The sequence below is a fragment of the Zymoseptoria tritici genome, chromosome 1 (genome assembly GCF_000219625.1).
Source record: "Zymoseptoria tritici IPO323 chromosome 1, whole genome shotgun sequence".
Taxonomy (NCBI): Eukaryota; Fungi; Ascomycota; class Dothideomycetes; order Mycosphaerellales; family Mycosphaerellaceae; genus Zymoseptoria; species Zymoseptoria tritici.
Window position 1 is genome coordinate 5,550,592 of NC_018218.1, and position 26,479 is coordinate 5,577,070.

The 26,479-nt window shown below is 53.7% G+C and overlaps 11 protein-coding genes across 11 annotated transcripts; 5 read left to right on the forward strand and 6 right to left on the reverse strand.

Moving 5' to 3' along the window:
• Nucleotides 1-358: 358 nt before the first annotated feature.
• Nucleotides 359-2,144, reverse strand: MYCGRDRAFT_34954 (putative major facilitator superfamily transporter; the record flags this gene model as incomplete). Its single annotated transcript, XM_003856863.1, has 4 exons — nucleotides 359-787; nucleotides 849-1,202; nucleotides 1,264-1,599; nucleotides 1,656-2,144. 4 exons carry the CDS (start codon nucleotides 2,142-2,144, stop codon nucleotides 359-361), a joined length of 1,608 nt encoding a protein of 535 aa, XP_003856911.1.
• Nucleotides 2,145-2,918: 774 nt separating this feature from the next.
• On the reverse strand, nucleotides 2,919-4,530 carry CYP-13 (putative P450 monooxygenase; the record flags this gene model as incomplete). The annotated part of the gene is made up of 4 exons (XM_003856862.1): nucleotides 2,919-3,090; nucleotides 3,143-3,321; nucleotides 3,380-3,694; nucleotides 3,760-4,530. Coding segments are annotated over 4 exons (1,437 nt in total), but the record flags the coding sequence as incomplete, so codon positions are not given.
• A 730-nt stretch (nucleotides 4,531-5,260) lies between these two features.
• MYCGRDRAFT_32934 (uncharacterized protein) lies at nucleotides 5,261-6,426 on the forward strand (the record flags this gene model as incomplete). Its single annotated transcript, XM_003856719.1, has 2 exons — nucleotides 5,261-5,826; nucleotides 5,898-6,426. 2 exons carry the CDS (start codon nucleotides 5,261-5,263, stop codon nucleotides 6,424-6,426), a joined length of 1,095 nt encoding a protein of 364 aa, XP_003856767.1.
• Nucleotides 6,427-7,173: 747 nt separating this feature from the next.
• MYCGRDRAFT_84279 (uncharacterized protein) lies at nucleotides 7,174-8,106 on the forward strand (the record flags this gene model as incomplete). Its single annotated transcript, XM_003856720.1, has 3 exons — nucleotides 7,174-7,818; nucleotides 7,870-8,026; nucleotides 8,087-8,106. 3 exons carry the CDS (start codon nucleotides 7,174-7,176, stop codon nucleotides 8,104-8,106), a joined length of 822 nt encoding a protein of 273 aa, XP_003856768.1.
• Nucleotides 8,107-9,616: 1,510 nt separating this feature from the next.
• On the reverse strand, nucleotides 9,617-10,615 carry MYCGRDRAFT_107737 (uncharacterized protein; the record flags this gene model as incomplete). The annotated part of the gene is made up of 1 exon (XM_003856861.1): nucleotides 9,617-10,615. The coding sequence occupies one exon, from the start codon at nucleotides 10,613-10,615 to the stop codon at nucleotides 9,617-9,619; it is 999 nt and encodes a 332-aa protein (XP_003856909.1).
• Nucleotides 10,616-11,105: 490 nt separating this feature from the next.
• On the reverse strand, nucleotides 11,106-12,362 carry MYCGRDRAFT_107738 (uncharacterized protein; the record flags this gene model as incomplete). The annotated part of the gene is made up of 2 exons (XM_003856860.1): nucleotides 11,106-12,030; nucleotides 12,088-12,362. The coding sequence occupies 2 exons, from the start codon at nucleotides 12,360-12,362 to the stop codon at nucleotides 11,106-11,108; spliced, it is 1,200 nt and encodes a 399-aa protein (XP_003856908.1).
• A 1,116-nt stretch (nucleotides 12,363-13,478) lies between these two features.
• On the reverse strand, nucleotides 13,479-15,590 carry MYCGRDRAFT_67482 (uncharacterized protein; the record flags this gene model as incomplete). Its single annotated transcript, XM_003856859.1, has 4 exons — nucleotides 13,479-13,979; nucleotides 14,039-14,520; nucleotides 14,622-14,727; nucleotides 14,780-15,590. The coding sequence occupies 4 exons, from the start codon at nucleotides 15,395-15,397 to the stop codon at nucleotides 13,479-13,481; spliced, it is 1,707 nt and encodes a 568-aa protein (XP_003856907.1).
• Nucleotides 15,591-16,278: 688 nt separating this feature from the next.
• On the forward strand, nucleotides 16,279-18,039 carry MYCGRDRAFT_54413 (uncharacterized protein; the record flags this gene model as incomplete). Its single annotated transcript, XM_003856721.1, has 6 exons — nucleotides 16,279-16,567; nucleotides 16,618-16,691; nucleotides 16,769-16,781; nucleotides 16,835-17,184; nucleotides 17,233-17,547; nucleotides 17,596-18,039. Coding segments are annotated over 6 exons (1,371 nt in total), but the record flags the coding sequence as incomplete, so codon positions are not given.
• Nucleotides 18,040-19,369: 1,330 nt separating this feature from the next.
• MgMep2 (ammonium permease) lies at nucleotides 19,370-21,059 on the forward strand (the record flags this gene model as incomplete). Its single annotated transcript, XM_003856722.1, has 3 exons — nucleotides 19,370-19,545; nucleotides 19,614-19,865; nucleotides 19,925-21,059. 3 exons carry the CDS (start codon nucleotides 19,370-19,372, stop codon nucleotides 21,057-21,059), a joined length of 1,563 nt encoding a protein of 520 aa, XP_003856770.1.
• MYCGRDRAFT_67486 (uncharacterized protein) lies at nucleotides 21,031-23,718 on the reverse strand (the record flags this gene model as incomplete). Its single annotated transcript, XM_003856858.1, has 1 exon — nucleotides 21,031-23,718. One exon carries the CDS (start codon nucleotides 23,716-23,718, stop codon nucleotides 21,256-21,258), a length of 2,463 nt encoding a protein of 820 aa, XP_003856906.1.
• A 1,333-nt stretch (nucleotides 23,719-25,051) lies between these two features.
• Nucleotides 25,052-26,308, forward strand: MYCGRDRAFT_102943 (uncharacterized protein; the record flags this gene model as incomplete). The annotated part of the gene is made up of 4 exons (XM_003856723.1): nucleotides 25,052-25,117; nucleotides 25,354-25,565; nucleotides 25,639-25,949; nucleotides 26,007-26,308. 3 exons carry the CDS (start codon nucleotides 25,418-25,420, stop codon nucleotides 26,097-26,099), a joined length of 552 nt encoding a protein of 183 aa, XP_003856771.1.
• Nucleotides 26,309-26,479: the final 171 nt, after the last annotated feature.

Genomic DNA, 26,479 nt, shown 5'->3' on the forward strand with positions numbered 1-26,479 from the left:
CAACCCTGAGCAGCACTGGAACATCGTCGATTGTTTGTGCGGGGGACCGTTTCAATTGGGTCGACTGTACGGGTGCAACAATGTATCAGTCTCATGGTGAGGACAGGACTATATGGTGCAGGCTCAGCGTAACAAAAGAAGTGGTCGACCATCAATTGATCAGCATTCATTCCAGTCATCAACGTATATCGTGGCAAGGGCTGAGGACTCATCTACGATATAAAGACATGGGTAGATAGACACGGATATCAGTGTATGCCAGCTCGAGATCCATATCCTCCGAGCTGCTGGATCAATTCGCCTTCTCCTTCGCGCTCCGCTTTGCCTCGCCCTTCGCCCCGTCCTCTGTGTCACTAAGTCAAGGCGATGACCATTGCTTCCGCCCGCCATGATGCAAGCCTACAACATCTCGCTCCCCAGACGTAGGGACCGTATGAAGTTCGGTCCCTTCATTTCTGGTCTCGTTATCTGGACTCTTCTTGATGTTCCTCCATTCCATAAAGCTGGCAGCGATTATGCTCGCGGCAGCACAAGCCGAGCTCAGATAGAACGTGGAAGTGACAGCATCGCTGTAGGCCTTTGGCACAGCGGCGACTTGATCCTCTGGCACTAGCGACGTCAATTCCGTTGCCCCCGTCTTCAGTATGGTGGAACGTTCCACGTCGGGCGCCAGTCGTCCTACGAATGCAACGAGACGGCTTTCGAATATCTTCTGCGCCACAGAGACACCTAGGGCACCACCAAGAAGTTCCGCGCACATCATCAAGCCAATGCCGGTGGGTCTATCCTGCTCAATCGCAAATCAAGTATCAGTAGCTTGGTCGTGAAAGAAGTATGTCAAAGCGTACCGACTCCTGTAATGTGGCGTTGACCACAACGAATGGTATATGGAACGCACAGCCGACGCCCGCCCCGAGCAGTACTTGAAAGCCGATGTACTTTCCGGGCCCCGAGTTGGGTTCCAGAGTGGATAGCAGTCCCGCGCCGCAAGATGCAAGGACCGGCGCAGCGAGAGCGAACGGATTGTACCAGCCGGTCTTCGACATGAGCCCGGCAGCTATCAGAGAAGATAACACCATTGTTACGAGCAGTGCGATGCTCATGATTGCAGAGTGGGTGGGTGAAGATCCTTTGACTCCTTGAAACCAGAGGGGAAGGTAGTAGACCACCGAGAAGTACGCTGCGCACAAGAATGCCATGAACTGCATGAGATATGTCGTCAGTCTAGGCTCCCCAGATCAACATGACAGGACGAGCACTCACTACACCGCTTGACGCGATTGCTCGTCTTTTCGCAATGTGGCCCGGTATCGTAGCATTTTCTCTCATAAAGACTTGAAGTGGCACGAACATGGTTAAAAATACCGCCGAGCACACAAAGAGGGCAATGACCCGCGCGCTGCGCCAGGGGTAGTGCGAATCGGCCCATTCCAAAGCGATCTGGCAACAGATCACGGCAGAGAAAAAAAGAGCATTTCCAAGTGGATCATACATGGCCGCTCGCTCTTTACAGGACCGGCTCGAAGCGTGTTGGGACGATTTGCCGTGCTTTGGGCGATAAAGCAAGACGAAAAGTGTAAGTACTGTTCCGACAATCGGCTAGAATTTAATGTTAGCGGAATTCGTAGATGGTGTCAACTCTTTACAATAAGTACCAGGTTGATGTAGAAAGACCACCGCCATGACAGTCCGTCCGTGAGAAGTCCACCAAAAAGAGGGCCAGCCACGGTGCCGACGACTGTCAAGCCGCTCGTGATACTAATGTAGACAGGCAGTAGCCTTAGCGGCACTGTGTGTCCAAGAATGACGATACCACCACTGACAATGCCAGCGGCTCCTGTCCCAGCCAAGGCACGGCCACATATTAAGGCAAAGGAGTTCGGCGCCGTAGCAGAGATTGTGGAGCCTGTAGCAAAGATGCACAGCGAGACGGTGTAGATGGTTCTGTCGACGTGCAGCTTGTAGAGCTTGCCAAAGAGCAGCTGCAGGCCACCCATAGTTATTAGATAGCCAGAGCCGTACCAAGCAACATCGGAGATGGAATGAAAGTCGTCCGTAATGCGAGGTATGGCCGTTGCGACGATGGTGTCGTCGAGGGATACGGTGAAAGCACCTCCTGACAATAGGGCGAGTAGGATGATCATCCGCCAACTTTTAATGGTTGTCTGCGCCTCCGTGTCCCGCGCAATTTGTTCGCCGTTATTTTGCAGATAATCCGGCGATGCAGTAGTCCTGATTCTGCTATGTTGTTCCCTGCTCGATTCGTCAGAACGAGTGACCAGGCTCAATTGCGAGTCCATCCTCAATGCTTTCTCCCGGCTAAATACGTCCACTTTTTGTGCTTCATTGGCAGAGAATGTGTGTCGTCAAGCCTCGTTCCGGATCAGGTTTGACCCGAGAAGCGGTAGCAGATACCGAGAGGGTTCGCGCGTATGCGCGAAGGAGGACTTTCGTGCATTCCTCATTCGATGAAAGACGCTTGGCCAAAGCAGCGTTTCTTCAACTACCTTACTGTTGAATTAGTGTGAGACCCATGCCTGAGCTTTTTCCGTCTGTCGAGGTATTCAGCGCATGTTTCATCAAGGAACAGGCATCGTCTCCTCTGATACATACACAAGACCAGCTGACGTAAATCGATGTAATCACATCGCCGGCTCAAGGGTGCCATGTACGCATTGACTCTGAGCTTGCACCATGACGGTTGCAGCCATGGTGTCGGTCGGAAAAGACAGCAAGGTCGGACGCAGCCCACAAGTGAGCAAGAGCAAAACACAGCGAAGCCATGACGCATCAATCCATATCATACGAATTCCTTTGCATATACGAAATTCACGGCCACCCCGCAGCATGGCTCTGGTCGTGCATTTGAGGATCGTCGAAGTCTGACCGCTGTCGTGTACCCGTGGTAAAATGCCCACTTACGCACTTTCATACTTCGCCCTCGACTTGAGATAGATCCAGAATGGGCGTTTTTCCCACAAAGCCCACCCGCGCAGACCCTCTCGCCACCGCAGGCTCTGTTCTGCAATAGTGATGTCGAAAGCCCACAGCAAGCGTGCGATGATAACACTCATCTCTGCGGTTCCCAAGCTGTGCGGCAATTGTTAGACAGGGCATCATGGAGCATGCAAAACTGGCTTACTTTTTCGCCGGGCACATTCTCGCCCCGTAGGAGAACGGATGGAAAGCGTCTCTACGATCGTCCGCAAAGTCCGAAGAAGCATCGCTGTGCGGCATCCATCGCTCGGGAATGAACTCTTCGGCGCGCTTGAAGTTGTGCTCGCCGTAGTACATCGCTCGGTGGTGAATGCTGAGTACCGTCTGCAATTCATCTCTTGGTTAGATCGAAAGGGTCGATATCGGCCATAGGGGAACTTACGTTTCCGGGCACCCACTCGCCAAAGACTTTGTTACCCTGTTTAGGAGTAATACGCCACAAAGCGTTCGGCGTGACAGGATGTAAGCGCAGACCCTCTTCGATGACAGCTGCCAGATACGGCAGAGCCATTGCCTTAGCACAACTGATCTCATCTTCGTGCTGGAAGTTGTCGTGCAGCTCTTGTAGGAGTTTGTCTCTTAGAGTCGAGTTCGTGGCGATTCGGTAGACAAGAGACGCTGTGGCGTTGGCCGAACTTTCTGAGCCAGCGAACGTCAGCAGGAATGAGTTCGCGCTCAATTCTTTGGGCGTCATTTGCTGCGACGATTCTTAGCGCCGTGACTGTAAGGTGTACTACTGTCCGTCCACTGCAATTCACATACCGCCGTCTTCCTGCCCTTTCGCATCACGTCGAGGAAATCAGTCTTCTCACGGTCTTCATTCGCGTCTCGCGCCTTCACACGAGCATCTATAAGTCCGTCGAAATATGCAAATTTCGTGACCAGATGCCAGAGATTCCGAGGAGACATCGCGAGCCAGAAGACCCAAACGCGCTGACACACCGCCAAGACGTGGATCAGCTGCAGGTTGACGATCAAGACATCCTGCCACGCTCGCATCTCTTCGTCGCCTTCCACGCATCCGAAGCCCTCTCCAAAAAGAAGGTCGCCGATGATATCGAAGGTCAAGTAATTGATCCAGCGGATCAAATTGACGGGCTTTTGGCCGCCATCGGTGGCTTCCTGCAGGTGGCGGATGAATGAGTCCATATGTCTTTTGATCACCGGCTCCTGCTCGGTCAGCGCCGCATGAGAGAAACAGGGCGCCATGACGGCCTTCATCCTCTTATGGTCGCTCTCATTAGCTCCGATGATGAAATTTTGCTTGGAAGTAGCGAACCACTCTGGTCGGTAATTTTCAACCTTGTTGTTGCCGCGACTGTAAATTTCTTCCCATGCTTCAGGAATGTCGAATGACAACTCGTCGGGAGAAACACGGACGATGTGACCGTATTGCTTGTGCAGCTGCAACACTTTCTCATGCCAGACGCCCTTGCGATACCAATAGCCCCATGGTAGATGAGAAGCGGCATATATCTTCGGACCGGGATACTTCCGCAGTGGGTGGAAACACACGTTGTAGATGATCTTTACGGCGAAGTAGGTGCCAATTATCTGCCCGAGAACTAATCAGTGGACGCAACGAGCTTTGTTTGTTGAAGAATGTACCAAAAGTATTTTCGAGAGGCTCAGATACGACGAGGCCAGCGATTTGAGCTCACTGAAAGGATTCATGGTGTCGGATATATCGTCGAAGGTCTCTTGAGCAGAGAATCGCTGGATGTGCTATAGTGGCATTCACTTGGGCTTCCGCGCACCAGCCATTTGCCGGAATGATGGTGATGTCAAAGCCAGAGCACGGCGTAGTACCTCCGATCGATTGCCGTTTCACACTGTCAGGACAGCCGATCGTGGCCGCATAATGGAGGAGCGCAAGCTTCGGATGAGCAGCCATTGATTCAGCTTCCATGGCGGTCCGGAGACGTCATGAGACATGCAACTGTGAAGTTAAAGAGTTCCGTTCCGACTGCTGGGATCAAGGCCTGTCTTGAGACTGCGGCTTAGCAGTCCGGGATCAGGGAATAGCATTATGCTTATCGAGCCCGACGATGCAGCAAGAATCAGTCGATTTCAAAACCTTTGTTCGTCATCGTCGGCGGTCATACTCGTACCCATTGATCTCTTGGTATCGAAACCACGAAGCCGCTGATATACAGTACGGACAGCTCGCCAGCTTCATTTCATAGAAAGACACACCATTCGGCGCTCGTTCCCACTGTTCTAGATTCCTGCTCGATTTTGCCCTCGGAAAGCCAAAGAAACGATGCCTTCATTGCCAGACACACAGTCGCTCGTGATCCAGAAGAAGAATGTAGAGCTCCCTCCGGATCGTCTACCTCTCGCTGTAGTGGATGGGAAGCCGGTGCCTCAGATCAGGGGCGACCATGATTTGTTGGTACGGGTTCTGGCAGTTGGCTTGAATCCTGTGGACTCGAAAATGGTTGCCCATTTCTTTATGGAAGACACACCTACGGGATGCGACTTCTGCGGAGTTGTCGAGATGGCCGGATCCGCATCAAACATTCCTGTCGGAACGCGCATCATCGGAGGCGAGCTCCCTTATCGTCCGAACAATCACTACCATGGAGGGTTCGCGCAATACGCCGTGACCGACTGTCGCAATGCTCTTGTGGTGCCGGAGGACTGGAGCGATACCGTTGCCGCCGGACTAGGCAACCTATCCTGGGCCACGGTCGGACTAGCGATGTCGAAAGCCGAAGCACTGAATCTCGAGGGCACTCCATCAAATCCAGCAGCAAAAGCACTGCCTGTCTTGGTGTATGGGGCGGGAACAGCGACGGGCGTCATTGCCATCCAGATGCTGAAACAGTGAGTCCTGCTCTGCTCGAGTCACATCACAACGGAGACCGCATTGGATGCTGATGACCAATGTCGAACAGATCGGGCTATTCGCCCATTGGTGTTTGTTCTGAAAAGTCGTCCGAGCGTGCAATCGCCTGTGGCGCAGTTGGCACTGCATGCTACACATCTCCAGATTGTACCAAGCGCATCTTGGAGCTCGCGGCAGGCGTGCCGATCAAGCATGCTTTGGACTGCATCACCCAGCCGGAAACTGTCGAGATGTGCTTCCAGGTCCTTGCGCGAGTCGGCGCACGGTATGCATGTCTCGAGAACTGTCTCGAGTCCTGGCGATCGCGGCGTTCGGTCAAGGTCAGCGTCGTCATGGGCTACGAACAGCTTCCCTATGACATTGATCTGGATGATCCGGTGTACTCGCGCAAGACCAATCCACATTCGGTGCAAATCGCCAGGACATGGGGTGCCGAAGTGCAGAAGATGGTCAACGAGGGGTCAATTGCGCCATTGCCCGTCGAAGAGCTCGAGGGAGGACTCGGTGCTATCATTGACGGGTTGGAGACCATTCGCAAGGGTCAGGTACAAGGCAAGAAATTGGTGGTGCGGGTTTGAAGGAGACGTCTTGACGTCCTCGCTAGGATTTATTGCATCCGCAGCGGAGATCAGCACCCTGCAGCGGTGCTTACACATCTACCCTGTCGCTCATGTCATCCAGGGCATTTGCCGAGAAGCATTTGCCGACCTCCGTCATCAAGCTCAAGCGTCGCTTTCCAGAATTTGGTGCATCAACCTCATCGCTTCGCCTGTCAACAGAAGCAGTGAGCAGCCCTCATGATTCGAGGAATCTGCAATCAGCGCATGACCAGCTCCCCCCAAAACAATCAGACGCAAAGGTGGAGTCGGCCTCGTCTCCGTCCTCTGTCAGAGTTTGCCTCGTCTCGGGCATTGCACTAGATCGACAACCTGCATCCCAGCAGCTCCTCTGCGAACTGCTGGCTGTAGCTCATCATTGGCCAGATATGTTCTCAAACCAGGCTGGACGAACGCGCAAATGCCTACATACCCCAGTGACACGCCGAAACGACCGAACTCTGGAGGTGTTCATTTCCCGGTTGAGAGCGGATGCATCGGCTGGCAAAGATGATGGTGTAGTTGATGAATATGTGTTCTGCAGCGGTGTAATGTTCTTGTACCTGCACTTTGCCAGATCCTTCAACCAGTCATCGAAGCTCACGTCCTTATAGCTCGCCACTTTCAGACCTCTATCCTCTTCATTACTCTTTATAGCTCCAAATGGTTCAGAACGTCCCTCACAGCCCAAACGGCTCAGCCAGTACCTCAACGAACGGACACGCCACGATGGACACCGACCAAGCAGTCCCGAAGATATCGACGCTCCCTACTCCGGATGCGAACTGGCAAATCACTCTCAAAGACAAAGTCATCGCCATCACAGGAGCCAACCGCGGCATCGGTCTCGGAATCGCAGAAGTATGCCTCGCCAACTCCGCCAAAGTGGTCTACTCGCTCGATCTCATGGATCCCTCCGAAGACTTCGAAGCACTTTCCAAGGCGAACCCGGGTCGCTTCAAGTACAAGCGAATGGATGTGACCGACGAAGAGAGCGTCAAGAAAGCAATCGACGACATTGTTTCCAGAGAAGGCGCTATCCACGGCATGATCGCCAACGCCGGCATGACCAAGCATCAACCCGCATTAGACTTCACAATGGCACAGGTTCGCCAGCTCTTTGAGTTGAACGTCTTCGGTGCATGGAACTGCGCTACCGCTGCTGCTAGGAAGTTCATTGAATTGGGTATCAAGGGCTCCATTGTTTTCACCGCTTCCATGACTTCGTATCGTCCGAACCGGGCGGGTCCTTCGGCGCCGTACGGAGGTACGAAGGCTGCTTTGAGGAACATGACGCATACTTTGGCGATGGAATGGGCGGAGCATGGCATCCGGGTCAACAGTATTTCTCCTGGATTCGTGAGGACTGCGATGGTGAGTGATTGCGGAAACGAGCAGACCGATGTGGACGCTGACTTGCAATAGACCCGCGCCATCGAGGGAGCTCCGGACTTTGCTCTGAAGATGCAGTACTACGGCGGTATGCCTCGGATGGCTCTTCCACAGGAGCTCGGTGGAGCGTACACATATTTGCTGTCCGACCAGGCGAGCTACACGACTGGCATTGACATTCCGATTGCAGGTGAGTTGGATCTTGTCGTCGAAGTTGTGCCGCCTGGATGTACGCTGACTTTGTGCGTAGGTATTGTCGGAGCGTGGTAGGGTTCGAGCTAGCCTGCGTGCTTTCGATGTGCGCCTTTGTGCATGGGTAGTGGACCGGCACAGCTTGCGAGCATTGTGCGCTTCTATGTAACCAAAATGCTTCAGCACTGGGCCAATACTCTAGCACGGAATTCGAGCCCAAAGGCCTACATCCCTCTGGAATCCAAGAGCTATGTGACTCACGACAGTTCCTCGTCGCAGCGCTGCGAGTGACGGTATGCATATATATCTGGCGCAGGGCCGCAGATCTGCCATATTCCTTGCCAAGCACCTGCAGGACGGCAAAGCAAGAGATACAGCAAGCACTTGTCGTTCGGCAAGTATGATTTGTGAGCATCATTGAACTGCCGTCTCGTAGGCAAAGCTATAGCCTGTCCTGTAGCCTGTGCCGATACTAGCTGATCATTCAACTCAACAGCGGCTTGAAGTCTTCGAGCTGCGACCGACGGAGAGGCTCCGCGAATGATGTAGTGATGTTTCTGATGCTCGATAACGCATCCAAGAGCGAGCATTGTCCGCATAGCGTAACTTGCTTTGGGGAACCAGGTTGTGGTCCAATATCTGAGCTCGGTTTCGCCGTCGAGCACAGTGGTGATGTTGAATGGCTTCGTGTGGGCGGTCTTCGCAATCATTGTGCATGTGGCGTTTCGAGTTGGAGACGTAGCTCGAGGTAGGCCAGAGCTACGTATTCTAGATATACGAAGCGATACGCTGAGGGCACGGAGCTCTTTGATATCGTCGTTGTGCAACGGACTGCGGACGACGTAGTATCCCCCAATTCGGCGATCGAGAATGTACCCTCTCGCTAGAATGGCTGCCGACGCGAAGTCTTGCTGCGGCAAGAGGGTCACTGCAGTGGCGTCCCACCCTTCCGTCCAGTACCCATGCGACGGGCCAATGTTCCTCGACATGTGATCCAGGATCATCATGTCATTTTCTGTCAGGAAGTTCAAGTCTATCCAGGTGGCGCAAGGCTTGTATAAGCTATCGTGCACTTCGACGAGATGCAAGATATCGTCCTCAGTGACTCGATTGTAGACGTCGAAGAAGTCATGGAACTCATGGAAGTTGAAGTTCAGATGTCTAAGTGCATGTGCGGAAAAGGTCTCCCTGGGTAGCTCGGTCACGCTGGCTCTGCATGCGAACCGGCCATCTTCAGCTGCGCTAGGTGTAACTTGCTCACGCCGAAAGTCGTGGTAAGGTCCAGTATTGAAGTCCTTGGGATCCGCCTTTTCTGTGCCGGTTATTGACCACTGCTTTGTGGTGTGCGGAGATGGATTAGCGCCCATCAACCACGGACGACCAGTGTTTTCCGTGATTATCACCGGTTCCTCAATACATGCCCCAGCTAGGCTCGTGGCGCGTCCAAGTATATTGCTCCCCCATGTTCCAGAGCTAGCAATCGGGACTCCATCGTTAATGTACAAGTCTCTTGCCAAAGGTGTTCCAAACATTCTGGGAATGGTCGAACCGGGAGGTCCACTTTCAATTTCGAATTCGACCTGGCCCATCAGTCTTGTCTCTTCTGCGTCTCTAAGCGCGTCTCTGGTGAGAGACGGAGGTAGTGATGAGTCAGGTCCATCGCAAGGGTAGCGCCTGCTATTGTAGGTCGCTCTTCGCTGACTGGTGTGCTGTTACCGCATTCCATGGCGAGGACATCATGCGAGCACGCTTCTCGTTCGCACTTGTCGCCCTCACTATCCGTCTCACACGTCGTTTGACACCGAGGTGTGAGCAGCGAAATATTCTCCCGTGTGGGACTCTTGTCTTCACGTTGCGTCCAGTGTGAAGGTGGAGAGCCTCTCGGAATCTCATGACCCTCCGATGTCAACTCGGCTTCTTCCAACAACCCATCACCAGCGAGGTCTCGCAGGTATCTGCGGATCTGCGGCTTGTATCTGTGAACGAAGGAGCTTCTCAGACCGTCTCCAATCAACTCTCTTCTGAATTGCCTCCAGACATCTTTCTCGTCATCATCGTACGTTGTCATAACGCTGCCCTCCCTCCGACCAGCTCTGATCTCAGCCGCCAGCCCATCGACAGTCTTCTGTATCTTATCAGGAAGGGCATGCAGGTCTTGCTCAATCCTGGTAAGGGAGCTCAGGCCAACGGCGCTCAGATAGGCGGACAAAGCTGAATGATGTTGAAGCAATTTCGCTTTGAGACTGTCCAAGTTCTTGCTTCCGAAGCAGATTTTTTCCCAGTTCTTCTCGCGGCTCTTGCCCAATCCGAGACTGCGATATCTGGATATGATTGACGAAAGCTCCTGTATCGTGGCGGTGCAGGCGCTAATGATATCGCGGACATTGTCTCGATCCTTCCTGCTCCTGATTAAGGCCGTATGCGGCTGCTCGGCTTCATTTTCGATCCGCTCGAGGAGGACGAGAAGGCCGTCCAGGGAGCTTGTGATGTCGGCATAGTCTCCACAGGCGGTCTTCCAGCCGCGGTACGTCTTGTGAGCGAGGTTCACGAGGGTCACGATGTCGCTAGGCGAGAAGCCGAAAGACATAGTAGCGGCATGCTCAGATGCGACATATGGGACAGAAAAAGGAGAACTACTTACCTTGCGGTGGAAGAGGTGCCCTTGCAGCACAGCACAGCTACGCGAGGCTGAGCTCATGCAGTCGTAGCGGAGACCAGCCAAGGTGGTGCTGCCGCATGCTGACTACCCAATTTGTTCGGAGGCGTCGGGTCGCTGTGTAGTCTGCGTCTTGAAGCAGATCCAAGGAATGGAAACGGAAGTCAGAAAGGATGAAGTAAACTAATTTGATGGAGCCTGAGGTGTGCAGTGTGGACTACCTGAGTGTGCAGCATTTCGGAGTTGGGTCCGTTCGCGCCCGGCAGTGTTCCAGTCATGGTCGAGAGCGTGCTAGTTGAAGTGGGCATGTTCAAGAGCGAAGGAACAGTATGAGAACTGGGTATTGGATTAACACAACACCAACGCTATTCGAAGCTCTACGGACTCAGCTGTCAGGGCGTCCTTGCAATAGACACCTCCATCAATGACGCTCCAATCCAGCAGGCTTGAATCCTCCCTTCGGAATAGCCACAATGTCTCGTTCTTGAGTGTGCTTGACCTGCGCCAACGACACTGTAAAATCTTCCTGGTCGAATATCGCATAGACGCTGCGCAAGAAAGGATCGCCCAAGAGATTGCCTCCGCCTGGCTGTACCGCCGTGACGCAAGTGCCATTACCAAAGTCGGTCACCAGCGTGTGGAACGGAACAGAGATTGTGCCGCCTGCAGTGAATTCGACGTTGATGCAGCCGTTGCTGTTCGCAGGGAATTGGTACTTGCAGTCGACGATGTAGGTGTAGTATGAAGTCGTCGCACTCAACCCGCCAAATGCGGTCGAGACAAGATTGAACATCTCCGTGGGTATGCTCCAGTAAGGCGCTCCAGTGTCGAGTAGATAAACTGTGCCTTCCTTTTCCGGGGAGTCGATCTTGATCGTTTTATCACCAGAGACCGCTTCGATCGAGGAGACATTGACGTTGTTCGTGTTCTGATTCGTCAAATGTGAGTTGTGCGGGTCGACCATGTTCACCGTGAAGAGCTCTCCGCCGAGTTTTGCTTTGTCGTATGCGCCGCCGAGAATGATCTCGGCGTTGTTAACGTCGCGTTCATCGGGCCCAAGGTAGACGCTGAGAGAAATACGATCAATGGCTGATGCCTTCTTGAGTTGCGGAAGCAAGTACGGTCCAGGTCCGTCACAATTTGGCCCAGGATAGCAACTCAGGCAAAATCCTACGATGCTCGCTGCTGGACGCTGTTTGCGGCTCGGGTATCCGACAGTCGTGATGTATCCAAAGTCGACATGAGGCGTAGAAACACCGCCGACACTAACAGTGTCTTCCAAGTAGTCGCCGTAGCCATAACTGATGAGCTGGTCGGAGAAGCCGGGACCGGTGTATGTAGAAGTTCTGCACATCGTCTAGATCAGTCGCAATATACAAAAGATGGAGGAACGGCAGCCTTACGAAGACGAAACGTTATCAAAGGTTCCATACACATCGCAAGGTCGATCATCGGCATTGCAAAAGTCGCTTCTTGGTGAATAGAAAGACATTGCTGAACTGCCTGTATCAATCTTGAGGTATTCCTCCTGCGGCGGTGTACCGACTGAGAACTTGGCGAGGTAATCAAGAAGCACTTCATCCCGCTTCAATGGAACCACAATCGATCCTGCTGGACTGGCAAGGACGACTTGGACGAGAGTGGCCGCAAGGCAAAGGAATGAATACTTGCCGGCCATGGTGACTGACGGATGACAGGATGAACGTGATTGCGGAATGCAACGAGTGGTGGGCCGGTCTTGTATATGTCCTGCCAGCAGCATGATCTGACATATCAGCAGGGGTTGCCACAGCATGGGTACGATGGAAACATTGGAAAGACGGCCCTAGGCAGGGTAGGCCTTCGTATCCGTGTTATGAACCCGGTCCAATTTCGCAGAAGAACTGGCCGTGACTCCAGTTGCAACCCTGATGGCCCGACACAGTGGCTGAAAATAGTTTGTAGCCCGCGCTGGACATGGTACTCCCGTACACCGCTGAGGTGGAACTGAGCGCGAAGGCGTGAAGTGGAAGCCTTAGGGCCAGTCCGGTAGACGAGTGGAGTGAAGATAAGTGAAGTGAACGCTTGGGCCTACTAGGTTGTCTCTATTCTGCGCTGCGTACGGGCAGTAACGGGCACGGACAGCAGCATAACTTTTTATAAATTTGACAGGCCTGTTGCGCTAAGTACTTAGGTTTCATCTAGCTCCCGTCTCGCTTAACGCTCTGTTTTGGGTAAAGCGGGCTTGAAAAGCGAGTAAGATCTCACGAAATCTTACTTCTGCTCCGGAGCAGGATTCAAAGTTCACTCACGCGAGGCAATAGCGCATTTTCGTAGGCCAAAGCGTCCACTTCACTCATCTTCACTCCACTCGTCTACCGGACTGGCCCTTAACGAAATGGTCTTAGTCTTCGCAGGCTCGAAGGCACGTCCAGTGACAAATTGGTCCGTTCGCTGTTCATGAAGAGCCTGTTACGCGACGCGAAGAGCGGCGGCTTCGGAACCATACTCCTCCTCGTGCTTCCCGTGGCAGTTTGCAGAAGATCTCGCTCGAAAGATCGATGATATCTGACCGGAGTCCAACAGAAGCATGACCCGGCTTCATACATCGGCAGCGAGAGGTTACGAGAGGCAGCGCGACGTGCAGTGCAGAATTTGGGGTATCGGACGTAGTCGTGGCAATGTACTGCGAGAGCGGCTCTGCAATACATCCACGACTCTGACGATGGACGTCATGCAGTTCACCGGTGCAAAAGCACTCTTAATGACGACTTCAGGTTTTGCTGTCTGAACCGTGTGACACAAAGTCTTCTCTTCACCGTGGGCGTGGTCTAGCCCATTCCTGGCGCAATTCTTCCGAGAGATTCGTATTGACCGGCCAGCCCGTCATACTTGCATGCTCATCGATCAGCTCGGTGATACATTGCCTCTTGGCTTCATCATTGCAATACAGTCCGGCCGCGAACAGGCACTGCGTAGACATAAGTCTCGAAGCGTCGTCAGACAGCTTCATCGCAATGCCGCCGATGGTATCAATGCACTCCACGATTATTCGGTCTCGGCTCAGGTATTCCAGATATCCGCCCGCGGATGGCTGATTGATGAGTAACAGAATGCGAGCCATGCTGTACATTTGGATGCTGATGCCGAATGCTGGTGGGTGAATCCAAAGAGGCTGGAAGGCTCGATTTGAGGGTCCTTCGACGGGGAGTGGGTTGAAATGGATGCTGACGCTCGATCGCCACTCATCGAGCATATTCAGGAGAGTGTTGGCACGCATGATGCGGTTGGAGAGATCGCGCTCACCGGCTTGTTTCTGTTGTTGGTCAGCAAACATCTTGCAAGCTTGCGAAGTCAATGAACGGAACAACATACTTCTTCCAAAGAGCTGTAATTTACAGCTTGGGCCAAGATGTATACGACTTTCGATGCCATGTCCCAGATATCCATAGCCGAGTAAGGCTTCGTTGGCTTGAAAAAGCTGAAGCAACGTCTGTGCTCCCGGAACGCGGCCCACACGTCCTGACGCAGCCAAGCCCACCAGATCGCTTGCTCCAACCCGCCGGATTCGCCGTTGATCTCTCGACTTCGTTGGATCCAGAAGACGCCTTTGAGATGCCGTTCCCATCCTTTGCCCGCACCGTCAATCATCTCATAGGTACTCACCACCAGGACTGTCGCAAGTAGCTCGAGACTGTTCTTGTATGACGTGAAGCGCATCGCGGACTGCAGGTATTGCAGCGTTTCGTAGTAGTATTGCACGGCTGCCGTGCGATCGACATTCACTTCTCCGCGATTTAGCGGCTTGATCGACAAATGTCGTGCACCTAGTGCTAAGACTGCCTTCATGAGACCCTCTATCGGATTGTCAGCGACTTGCCTCGTCTCGAGGTTGGAGACCTCCAAGCAAGAAATGTGGAAGGAAACGGATGTCTCGCATGTGTGTGAGCGGGCATACCGTTATGCAAGGCCAGATGTGGCACTAAAGTGGAGAAGTGCTTCATAGGATCGTAGAGATCGATCCACAAACTGACGCCCGTAACGAAGCGTTGAAATATGTCGAACTGCAGCAGGATCAGTGAAATGTTCGGGATAAGGTAGGCGTGCGGAGTCTACTTCATGGTCTTTGAGTCGTATTGGCTCTGTAGACTGCCAGAACTGCCGTTCATCCGTGCTACCATCCATCGGCGCTGGCGATATTGCCGATATTTGCAGAATCTTTGATGGGTTCTGCAGCGCCACACCTTCCGCAAAGTTCACATGCTGCGCAGCGGACGCAAGCCGCGCATCTTGCGTGGGATACAGCTCCTGCCGCCGAGCAAGTGCTGCGTCGCTCAGACTTTCCAGCGTTGGCGTATCAAGATTGCTCTGAGCTGCGTCTCCGGCAAGTAGTCCGAACCAGCGTAGCGGAGCGACTTCCGTGCCATATCCAGTAGAATTGCTGTAACTACTCTGCGGACTGAGTTGCACCATGCCTTCGTCGCCTGTGGGAGCAGGCGTGGCAGGGTACATTCTTGGAGTCGGCCTCGTTTCGAGCGATTCCGCAGCACTGGGCCATCGTCGGTGACTCGATACTGGAGCAGCATTTGGAGTGCTGATCGGGGAGGCATGAACTTTGGGGGTTGCGCCGACGCTGCCGTCTTCGCTTGCGTTGTCTGGAAGAGATCCATAGATACAGACTCGATTGGCTTTGCCACACGGACCGCAGACAGGCTTAACTTCATCGCATTTCATATGACGCCTCCGACATACTGCACTGTAGGCTTGATTAGCATGTTGCAAAGTAGGCTTCACGACAGCTTCGCAGCGGTGAGCGAACGCATGGACAAACGCCGCCGCAGGACGCAACCGGATCGGAAGCCGTTGACCAAAAGCTGTAAGTCCCTTTTGCAACGCGAAAGAAGAGTATCGTCCCGCACGAGGGTGAGACGAGTATCAGATCCACTCACCAGCCCGTAGTAGTCCTCAGACCTCTGCCTCTCGACTTCCGTGGCTTTCGGCTGGTACTTGTGGAGGGACCGGCAGTAGGCGGAGGTGGTTGCCCTGGATCCATGTCTCAATGCATCCCTTGCGTCAGCTTGATGGTTCGGGGTCGCACGAGGTGGTGCTCGAGTCGAGGTTGCTGCTTAAGTTCATGTCAGAGTTGGCCGAACTCTGCCCCGCTGGCCGTTGGCGAGTTAGGGCTTAGTCTGGAGGCCACCGTGGACTTCACCTCTTACTGAGTTGCGGAATCTGGCTGCTCGTGGCTTTCGTGGCCATCTCGCACGATGACACCACAATCCACAGTGACGTCTATATCCACCAACGCCGAGCTCGTGCCGGGGCAACTTCCATACCAAGCCCGCGGTTGTATGGGGAATCCCTGATGGTCACGAACATGAACCCTGCTGCACTGATGTCAATGCGACCGCCGTTCGCATCGCTTCGAGCAAAGCGGAAGCAATACTATGGGGGAAAAGGAGGAGTGCGGAGAACCGGGGCGCAGTCCAATGCTCGATCTGCATTGCATCGAAAGGCGGAGAGTGCTCGTCCATGGAGTTGAGGACTATATCATGCCATGGACGACTTCCAGTGTGAAGCGAGGCTCTCTTCGAATTGGGTACTTGCCAGGATCACATTTTTCACTACCAAGTCGAACCACCACAGACCCTTGACGTGGCTCTTCCACTCGCCTTCCAGAAGCCTTCCATTCTGTTTTGCTACGAACTCAAAACAGCTCATTGACTGCCATGGAGTCACATAACGACAGGAAGCTCTCAGACGTAGAGATCATCGAGGACCGCAATGAACTTGACGCAGAAATGGTGGCTGAGGAAAAGGCACTCGTTCGGAAGATCGACCTCTTCCTTATGCCAACGATTTGGATCATGTACTTGCTTTCCTACATGGACAGGACGAACATTGGTATGAGGAATAGTCGTACTAGGACTGTCCGAAAGCTAACGAGTCGACAGGAAATGCGAAAGTCGCAGGTATGACGGACGATCTTGGGATGAGCAGTAACGACTATTCGGTCGCCCTGGTCGTTGTGAGTTTTTGACAGTCGCCTTGTCGAAGTACAATGACGATCCTCGATTGGTCGCAGACTTGCTGACACTGATTTAGTTCTTCGTGACATGTGAGCAACTACACGAGCTGCATACACTCACTCCGTTCCTAACACACATCCAGACGTCGCATGGGAAGTCCCCTCCAACCTCATCCTCTCGAAAACCAAACCATCGATCTTCCTCCCCGTCATCATGTCTCTCTGGGGCATCGCCACCTGCTGCATGGCGAAAGTTGATTCGTTCGGTCAGCTCGTCGCCTGTCGAGTGATCGTAGGGCTTCTCGAAGCTGGATTCGCGCCCGGGATTCTTCTGATCATCTCATCGTGGTATCGACCGAACGAGCAGTCGAAGCGTTTCGCCATTTACATTTCCGCGGCCGTACTATCGGGAGCATTCGGCGGAGTGCTGGCGGGAGCTATCACGAAAGGAATGGAAGGAGTCGCAGGGTTGAGAGGTTGGCGATGGTTATTTGTGAGTTCTTTCGAAGTCTTTCTGGTTGCTTATGCTGAGACCTTGCAGATCATCGAGGGAGCTGCGACCGTCCTGTGGGCCATTGTCTCGTACTTCATCCTGCTGGACTTCCCGTCGAATACCAAGCGGCTGTCCGATCGCGAACGAGCGCTGGCGATATCCCGTCTGCAGGCTGCCAATGTACACGGCGAAGCGGAATGCGAAGAGCATTTGACCTCCATCCAGGCAATGAAGCAGGCTTGTTCGTCGTGGCGAGTTTGGCTGTTCGTTGTCGGCTACATGGTTATCGTCGGATCGAGCACATTGTCCTACTTCTACCCAACGCTAGTCCAAGGTCTAGGGTACAACTCGACCATGGCACAGGTAAGCATCCGTTGACGACACCTTGGAGAACACACCTGACCCTCGCAGTACATGACCGTCCCAATCTACGCCGTGGCCTTCTTCTGCGTCGGCTTCACCGGCTACTTCAGCGACAAACACCCCACCCAACGCGGAGCCATCATCGCAGCCTGGCTCTCCCTCTCCACAATCTGCGCCGTCATCGTTTGCGCCGTGTACGACTTCACTGCCCGCTACGTGCTGCTCGTTGTCATGGCAGCAGGGTTGTGGTCGAGTAACGCCCTGGCTTTGAGCTATGCTTCAAGCACATTCTCGTACATGCCGCGGGAGACAAGAGCTGTGTCTTTGGCGCTGGTGAATGCGATGGGCAATTTGGCGCAGATATATGGGGCGTACTTGTTCCCGGCGGACGACAAGCCGAAGTATTTGCTGGGGTTTGGAGTCATCTCGGGAATGTGTGGGCTTGGTGTGGCGACGTATGTGCTGGCGCATGTGTTGTTGAGGAAGTATATCAAGAAGTGAGTGAGGGCAAAGATACTGGATACAGACATTTTTGATGAGTTGTCCGCCTCATCCTCCCGCAGTCAATGCATGGGAGTCAGCGGCAGATCGGCCATAGTCTGATGGTCTCTGACAATCGGACGTCTTCGGAGTGGCATGGGAGAATCTCGAGTGGTCGACTTGGCAGTGTGTAACACTAGTCAGCACAAGTTGAAGCACTCTGAGCCTTCGGAGGTCGCTTCCTGCAGTCTGACAAAACCTGCAAGCGGATCATCGCGAAGACAAGGCGTGCTCCAGTACAGTCATGTCAACTCGATGCGTTCATCAAGTAGATCCATCATGACGGATGGACCCATCGCTGTGATCACGACTCCCAGCAAAGCGGGCGCACTCCTGCAGGCTGCCGGTTGAAGGAACAAGTCAATTCCGCCCTGATCTGTCGTCGCAGAAAGCGGCAGTGCCTGCATTGGTGGCGTCGATTCATATGCACCCTAAAACAAGGCCATCACATCTCTCGACACCATTCCCATCATCGAATGCTTGAGAACCTGCGACGGCGTGTTCCTCCTCGGCGTGGATATCGTTTTGGTGTGAGTTGTGTGTACTGTCAAGACTGAAAGACCTTGAGACGAAGAAGAACATGGCGTTTCTCCCGGATTGCTCCGACGGAAGACAATTCTCCGGGACCCACCAGAACGGACTTCACTTGTGCCGTCTCAATCATTGGCTCACTTCGGTCTTTATCTATTCCTTCCCAGTGGAGACATTGCTCAACATGGAACTCACTGCGGACATGGATCCATCAATATTCTGGAGGCGACACCAAATTGTCAAAGGCAGTGCCCACGCCCGGCCGAGAGTCCGAGACTAGAACTAACATCCCACGCAAATTTCCGTGTCTGGCTGAGATGAGGACGCCATGGGCCCATGGCCATGCAATTGCAGGGGAAAATTCATCGCATTTGCGTGCTCAGAGACATGCGAGTTCCACGATGGCCTCCTCCAGCTTTACCCCAAGCGGAAACACAAATGCAGCTCTCTCGATCGGTCTGGAACACACCCTGATCCGCGACCCAATGAAGTCGACTGCGATGGACCGATAAGAGCATTGGTATCCGGAAGATCGTCCCAAGAGCATCCTTCGCATGTGCACTTCATGAGCTTATTCGGATCTCTGGTATCTCTGGGATTACTTTCGACGCCGGCGACGTTTGACTCTTTCGCGCTTGTGCTTGAAAATACAGAGTCGCAAGCGGAGGGAGGTTGACATAAAGCCGTATATTCACTCCTCCCGCCATCCCATCGGCGGCTAGTGTAAACGGCTACCGGACTTCTCACCAATATGTCGACCGACCAAGGCAGTCTGCCTTACGTGCCTCTGGTCGAGTACAACGGCACAGCCGACAGCACCGGGGGAGACTCATTGACGCAAGACCTAAACGTCTTCTACAATGCCGGAGACATCGCATGGATGCTTACGGCCACCGCACTTGTCTGCTTGATGGTGCCTGGCGTTGGGTAAGCACAAGCTGGAACACTGTCCACAATCCCAAGCCTTCCAGCTGACCACTCTGGATGCTCTGCAGTTTCTTCTACTCGGGACTGGCTCGCAGAAAATCCGCACTGTCGCTGATATGGCTATCTGTCATGTCAACAGCTGTAGTCAGCTTTCAATGGTTCTTCTGGGGCTACTCGCTGGCATTCTCGCATACGGCAACGAATGGCTTCATTGGAGATCTTGACTCGTTCGGCTTGAAAGGCGTACTCGGTGCACCTAGCCTTGGCAGTGCGAAGATACCGGATTTGATGTATGCTGTCTACCAAGGCATGTTCGCTTGGTATGTGCAATGAGGATCTTGGTCGAGCGACTTGGAATACTGACTTCCAACTTCTGCAGCATGACAATGGCACTTCTCACAGGCGCCGTGTCAGAACGAGGTAAACTCCTCCCCTGCGTGATCTTCATGTTCATCTGGACCACCATCGTCTACGACCCGATCGCCTGCTGGACCTGGAACCCAAATGGCTGGTCCTACAAACTCGGCGGCCTCGACCTCGCAGGTGGCACGCCAGTACACATCGCATCCGGCACCGCGGCTCTAGCATACAGCTACATGCTTGGTCCACGCACTGGACACGGCACACCAGCTCTGAACTACCGTCCACACAACGTCACGCACATCGTTATTGGTACTGTCTTCCTCTGGGTTGGCTGGTTCGGCTTCAACGCCGGATCTGCTCTCGGTGCAAACCTCCGAGCGATAATGGCGGCGGTGGTGACCAACCTGGCCGCAGGCGTCGGTGGTATCACATGGTGCCTCGTCGACTACCGCCTCGAAGCGAAATGGTCCACAGTCGGCTTCTGCTCCGGTGTCATCTCAGGTCTTGTCTGCATCACTCCAGGCTCAGGATATGTGCCCGCGTGGGCTGCTGTAATTTACGGCATCTGCGCGGGTATCGGCTGCAACTTCGCCACGCAGCTCAAATTCTGGATGAACGCCGACGATGCTCTAGACATCTTCGCCGTACATGGTGTGGGTGGCTTCATCGGCAATCTCCTCACGGGCATATTCGCAGCCGACTGGATCGCACATCTCGACGGCTTCACGGAAATCCAAGGCGGCTGGCTCAACCGCCACTGGATCCAGCTCGCGATCCAACTCGCCGATAGCGTTACTGGAATGGTATACAGCTTCACCATGACGATCGCCATCCTCTTTCTCATGAACCTTCTTGGACGGAAGATTCCCGCCCTACGATTACGAGCTTCAGCTGAGGAGGAACTGGCCGGCATCGACGATGTGGAGATCGGAGAGTTCGCTTACGACTATGTTGAGCTCACAAGAGATGTGCGGCCGGCGGACGCGCTCGAGGGCGTCAATGATGGGTACGCGACGGACGATGCGAGAAGTACGAGGAGCTCACTGGTGTTTGGCAGAGCGCAGTATGTGCGGTCGGAGCGGAGGGAGAAGAACGATATTCCGATGCGGGAGTTTGAGAGGTCGGAGGTGCAGACGGGGTATGCCATGTGAGCTAATCTATCGCAATTAGACACACCATGAAATCCTGCTGGCTTTTCATTGACCCTTCTCGTTTACCTACTGTGGTGAGCCGACCATCCCCTAGAGCTCATCAGGATGTGATGGCATATCCATGCTGGCCATCCTAGTGACGCACTCTTACTGTCCTGACCACACAATGCGCCTCGCCAGATTCCTCTCGCTTCATCTACCTGGAAAGCACCCCCTTCACGGTCCCCACCAACTCCACATTCCCCGGCACAACCGACTCCGTAATGCCATTCTCCGGCGTACACCCCTCCTGCAACCACCTCGCCAACAGATCATTCGACTCCTTCGGCTTGATGTCCTGATTCGCCGTGCCCACCGTAACATGCGGCACTTTATTCGTGCTCTGGAACACCTCCGCACCAGCTCCCGCGGGACTCAGCCGAACGAGGAAAGCCATCACGCGAGAGTCCCAAATAAGCCGCTCAAGGCGGACGTTGCAGTCGCCGATCTTGGGCGTTGGCAGAGGGTAGGCGGCGGAAGCGGTGGGTTGGGAGTAGTGCGTGTGGAGTTCTGTTAGGCGGTCCCAGATGTTCTGGAACTCGGAGGATTGGGCGCGGTGGACGAGGGTGACGTGGAATTCGTTTTGGATGCGGTGTTGAGCGCGGAGGGTGTTGTAGATGCGGGCGGTGTCGGGCGAGGCGGAGGAGAACATGGCGTGGAGGATGCGGGAGACTTGGTCTGCGGGGATCTGGACGGCGAAGTATTCGAGTTTGCGTTCTTTGGGTTTGGCGCCGTTGGATTGAGCGGTGAAGTTGTTGTTTGGCTTGTTGCCTTGCTTCTTTGAGCGGTCGTCGCGGGCTTTGATCTCGTGTTTGATGTCGACGGTATATTCCGAGAGGGCTGCTTGAATCGCGTTGTCCATTTCATCGGGTGACGGCATGTCTTGTCCACCGAAAAGCTTAGGGTATTCGTTGTACATCCGCGTGATCACCGCCTCCAAGTTCTCCCTCGATGAGGCGATGGGATCCAGGTCGATCACAAGGTCGAAGCCATCGTCGGGAGCATTTTCTGGACGAACGGGCTCGAATCGGTGCATGAATCCCTCCATGATGCCGATGATCTCCTCGGAGCCCTTGCTTGTGTGAATGGTCTGATGATTGTCTCCTCTTGACAGAACTCGCTGTCGAAGTGCGGTACGAATGTTGTCATGGTTGCCGCGCTCATGGACGAAGTGCAATGCAACGAAACGAGTCGTGGGCACAACCTTCGACACATCTTCGATGAGTTGTTGCCGCTCGCGACGTTGGTGATTGTTCCGATCCGCGATCATTGCTGCATCTTTGGCCAAGGCGTCGACGCAGGCTGCTGCGAATGCTTGCGGCTTACCACGCTTGACAGTGATGTTGTCGTTCTGTACATGTCCCCAGTTGAAGAGCTTGCATAGCGCCAATGCCACGGTAGTCTTGCCACATCCGATGGTCGCCACTGGAACGAGGATGACATCCCCAGTCACAGCATCGCTCGAGACCTCCCCCTCCAAAGCCTCCTGGCGAATGATGTCTGAGCCCTTCAGTCCGCGATATGCCAGGAAGTCGTCACGCATCTTGATGATCCCATGGTTGTTGCCGTATGCGCGACCAAGTTCGGGATTGCCGTGAAGCTGTCTCCGTGCGAAGATGAGGTACTCCTCGGTAATCTTCTTGTGCTTCTTGAACCTCGGTGGCTTACCAGCGATCACAGCCTTTGTGCATTCTCTCCATTGTCGGTACATGAGATACGGCTCCTCGAACTTGTATTTGAAGAACCAGTCGTGCCAGTCGCCCGAGCCAGCTTTTGATTGACATCGAATGACGAAGCCTTCTGTGTCGCGCCCCTCATAGTTCCCGGTCTCCGCGGTCTGGTCCAAGAAACTCTTCACCTCACTCAAGTCGTTCTTGATGATGTATGTGGTCTTCTTGAATCCCCATGCGTCTGCGAATTGATCGACCAGATTGTGTGGGTATGTGGCAAACTCGGGCAGGTTCAGGTTGAGACCGTGAAGGTAGAGACCAGCGGTTTCAGGAGTGTACGCAAGCACATGCTCCTCGAATTCATCGTCGCAAAGTTCTGCCACTGCGGTTGCGTTCATTCGTCGAAGCTCTTTGGCGAGATCTTGCTTCGTCCTGCCAACAGTCGCCAAATGCCGCTCGACCCATTTCTCGCCGGCGTTGGCGTGGCTGACTTCTGTGCCATCTCGAGACCCTGTTGAGTGCTTGCTGCAGACGATGAGAGTGCCGTCTTCAAGTCCCGCCAAGAAGATGATGCATCCATTCTCCTTCACGCTCAACTCGTAGGGTCCTCGGGTCTTGTTCTCGACGTTGGTCCATTCGGTCTCTCGCACTTCGCCGTGGTTGAAGAATTTGTCGTATCCTCGTACTGCGATTTCATGCTGCCCTTGGGAGTTGATGGTGGTGAAGAGTCCGCGCGCGTACGTTGGGAGACCTTCTTTCTTGTAGTCCCAGTCTTGCATCTTCCACGAGTCCACTGTGATTTTGCTGCCATCGACGGAAAATGTGCTCTTCTTGCAAGAGAAGCTGTCCTTGCCTTTTCCCTTTCCCTTGTTTGCCTCGAGAATGCGAATCATTTCTCCAACTTCGCGCGGATCTTGCGGCCGCCATGGTGCTTCTGACTGATACGCCATGATTTTGATGTTGTGTGGAGGAGTTGTGATCAAGTGAAGTGCGCAGATCAGTGGAGACGAAGGAAAGAATCGATCTTAAGATATGTGAGCCGGCGGGCAGCTGCTAGCCAAATCAAAGCACAGTCACAGTTCACGTCACGCACAGAAAGAGACACCGCTGGTGAATGAAATTGTCCTGATCTAGCACACCGCAAACAAAAAGTTCAAGGCGTCCGTCCAGTCATTTCCATGCGAGGAAGGCTGATGGCTGTGGCTGATCTTCGGAGTGTGGCTCAGTTGCGCCTGAGGCATCCCCACTAGCGGCTCTCCGAGAATTTCCATACTTAAACCATTCTCTCTCCCGAACCAGACCAACTCTTCTCATCATCAGTGGTAATAACTACATGTTATACCTTTGGACTGCTCTACGGAGCCTTGCTAGGGATCCGTCTTGGTCGATTCGTCGGCCTCATGGTGGTTCTCTCGTTCCCGGTCCAATAGATGAATGTTGCGTCCGTCTTTCCTACCAACTGCGTGCAGTCCGAATTTTTCCTTTGGATCGGAGTTGTGGGATGGCCGCTACAGACATATCGTTACGAGAGATTCTGGTCTTGAGGAGAGAGGAAAGGCTACCTGGAGAGAAGGAGCAGTGGGTGTCGCGCTGTCGAGGTGGCATTGGAGGATCTGATGAAATTATTTGAGCCGTGGATGCATCGTGAAATGTGCGTCTCAATTTCATTCAAGGCCTCGACCGCTTGTGTGTGCAGCTTCAAGGTATCCTGCCGCGTCCATCATCGCCGGTCTGCAGGGTCGCCATGAAGTGCTCAATGCATGCGGCAGCAGATACTTCACGATGCGAAGCGGCTTGTGCGAAAGAGCCGGTGAGACCTTCGAGACGTCGAGCTACTGTTGTGTGCATCGTCCACAGCGACAAAGACGCCAGCGCCGAGTTCATAAAGACAGTGACCATCTCATCGTGTACTTCATCGTGCCTCAAGAGCAATGCTTCAAGACTTGGACTGTTTCTTCTTGCGAAACGCAGCATGGATCGTGACCTGGAATTTGCACTTTCAAGCGAGCCCTGTACAGGTAAAGCAGGAGTCTTGATTCTATTGTCAGCAGCCCTAGGACGCTGGCGAAGATTGTGCCCTTTTGCCTCATTTAAACGGAAGAACGTCCAGCATCCGCGGCGTAGTGAATTTTGATCCGAAGAAACGATTGTGATACGAGCAGGAGGTCAAACCGGAAGTGTGTCTCCAATCAGCGTACTTGCCAGCTGGCTTGGCTTGGCTAGATTCTAAGGGTCCTCGCCGCCGCTTCATACACAACTCGGAGAAGGCTCACTTGATCTCAACAACAACCACTCCACCTCCGCACACTCCACCCTTACCACGACATCCCGGATTCAGTGCCATTGAAGGTGAGTCGCCCGATGGTCGAAGCATGACACGGCACGCACTGGCGCGAGGTCGACGACTGTCAGCGAGGCCGCGCTGCCTATTTACAAATTCAGCCCACGACAATACCCCAAAGACCACCTTTCACGCGCGATCCTTCACCTCCACAGGCAGTCGAATTCCTCGCGCGTGATAAGACATGCTCGCGCATATGCACACGTCCGTAGAACATTCACTGACAGACTCCGCCTCCTCGCAGCGCTGTTCCTAAATTTACCCCTTCCAACCCTCCCTCCCAAACAACACCACCACACACCGCCAAGATGGGTCTCACATTCTCGAAGTTGTTCGACCGCCTCTGGGGAAAGAAGGAGATGAGAATTCTGATGGTCGGTTTGGACGCTGCTGGAAAGACCACCATCCTCTACAAGCTGAAGTTGGGTGAAATCGTCACCACTATTCCTACCATCGGTGCGTTGAACTCGAGACGGGCGGATACCACGTACAATCATTTCTCGCGCATGCGCTGACATACCTGCGCCAGGTTTCAACGTCGAGACTGTCGAGTACAAGAACATTCAGTTCACGGTGTGGGATGTTGGTGGTCAGGACAAGATCCGACCTCTGTGGAGGCATTACTTCCAGAACACCCAGGGTATCATCTTCGTCGTCGACTCCAACGATCGCGATCGTGTCGTCGAGGCTCGTGAGGAGCTGCAGCGCATGCTCAACGAGGACGAGCTCAGGGACGCCCTTCTCCTGGTCTTCGCCAACAAGCAGGATTTGCCCAACGCCATGAACGCCGCCGAGATCACCGACAAGCTCGGACTGCACAGCTTGAGGCAACGCGCTTGGGTATGTTGATGAAATTGTCACATGCTCATTGTATCACACACTGACTCGTCCTTCTAGTACATCCAATCGACCTGCGCCACCTCCGGTGACGGTCTCTACGAGGGTCTCGAGTGGCTCAGCAACTCCCTGCGCAAGGCCGGCCACCAGTAGACGTCCGTCTACAGTACGACAATGCACGAATCACGGCCCCAAAACATCACATTACCACCATGACATGATTCACGTGCGCGCGCGACTCCTTTCGAACAACCGATCTCCCTCATCATCCTACACTCTCTCAAGTTTGCGGCAGCAGGACAAATGGAGAGACAACGTGACAATTGCAAAAGCAAGCAAAAGGCCAATCGCTTCATTGGAAGAGCGGAGCGGGCGAGCAAGGAAATGGGACAACGGCCGATATCGTCTTGCCATAGCTAGCTGGTCTTTGTCGTGTAAACTTTTCTTTTTTCTCTCTATCTCGACCATCCATTTTGTGCCTCACGAACCGGTAGGCCACAATGCGGTGAGAACGTGAGACATGCCGCGTTGGA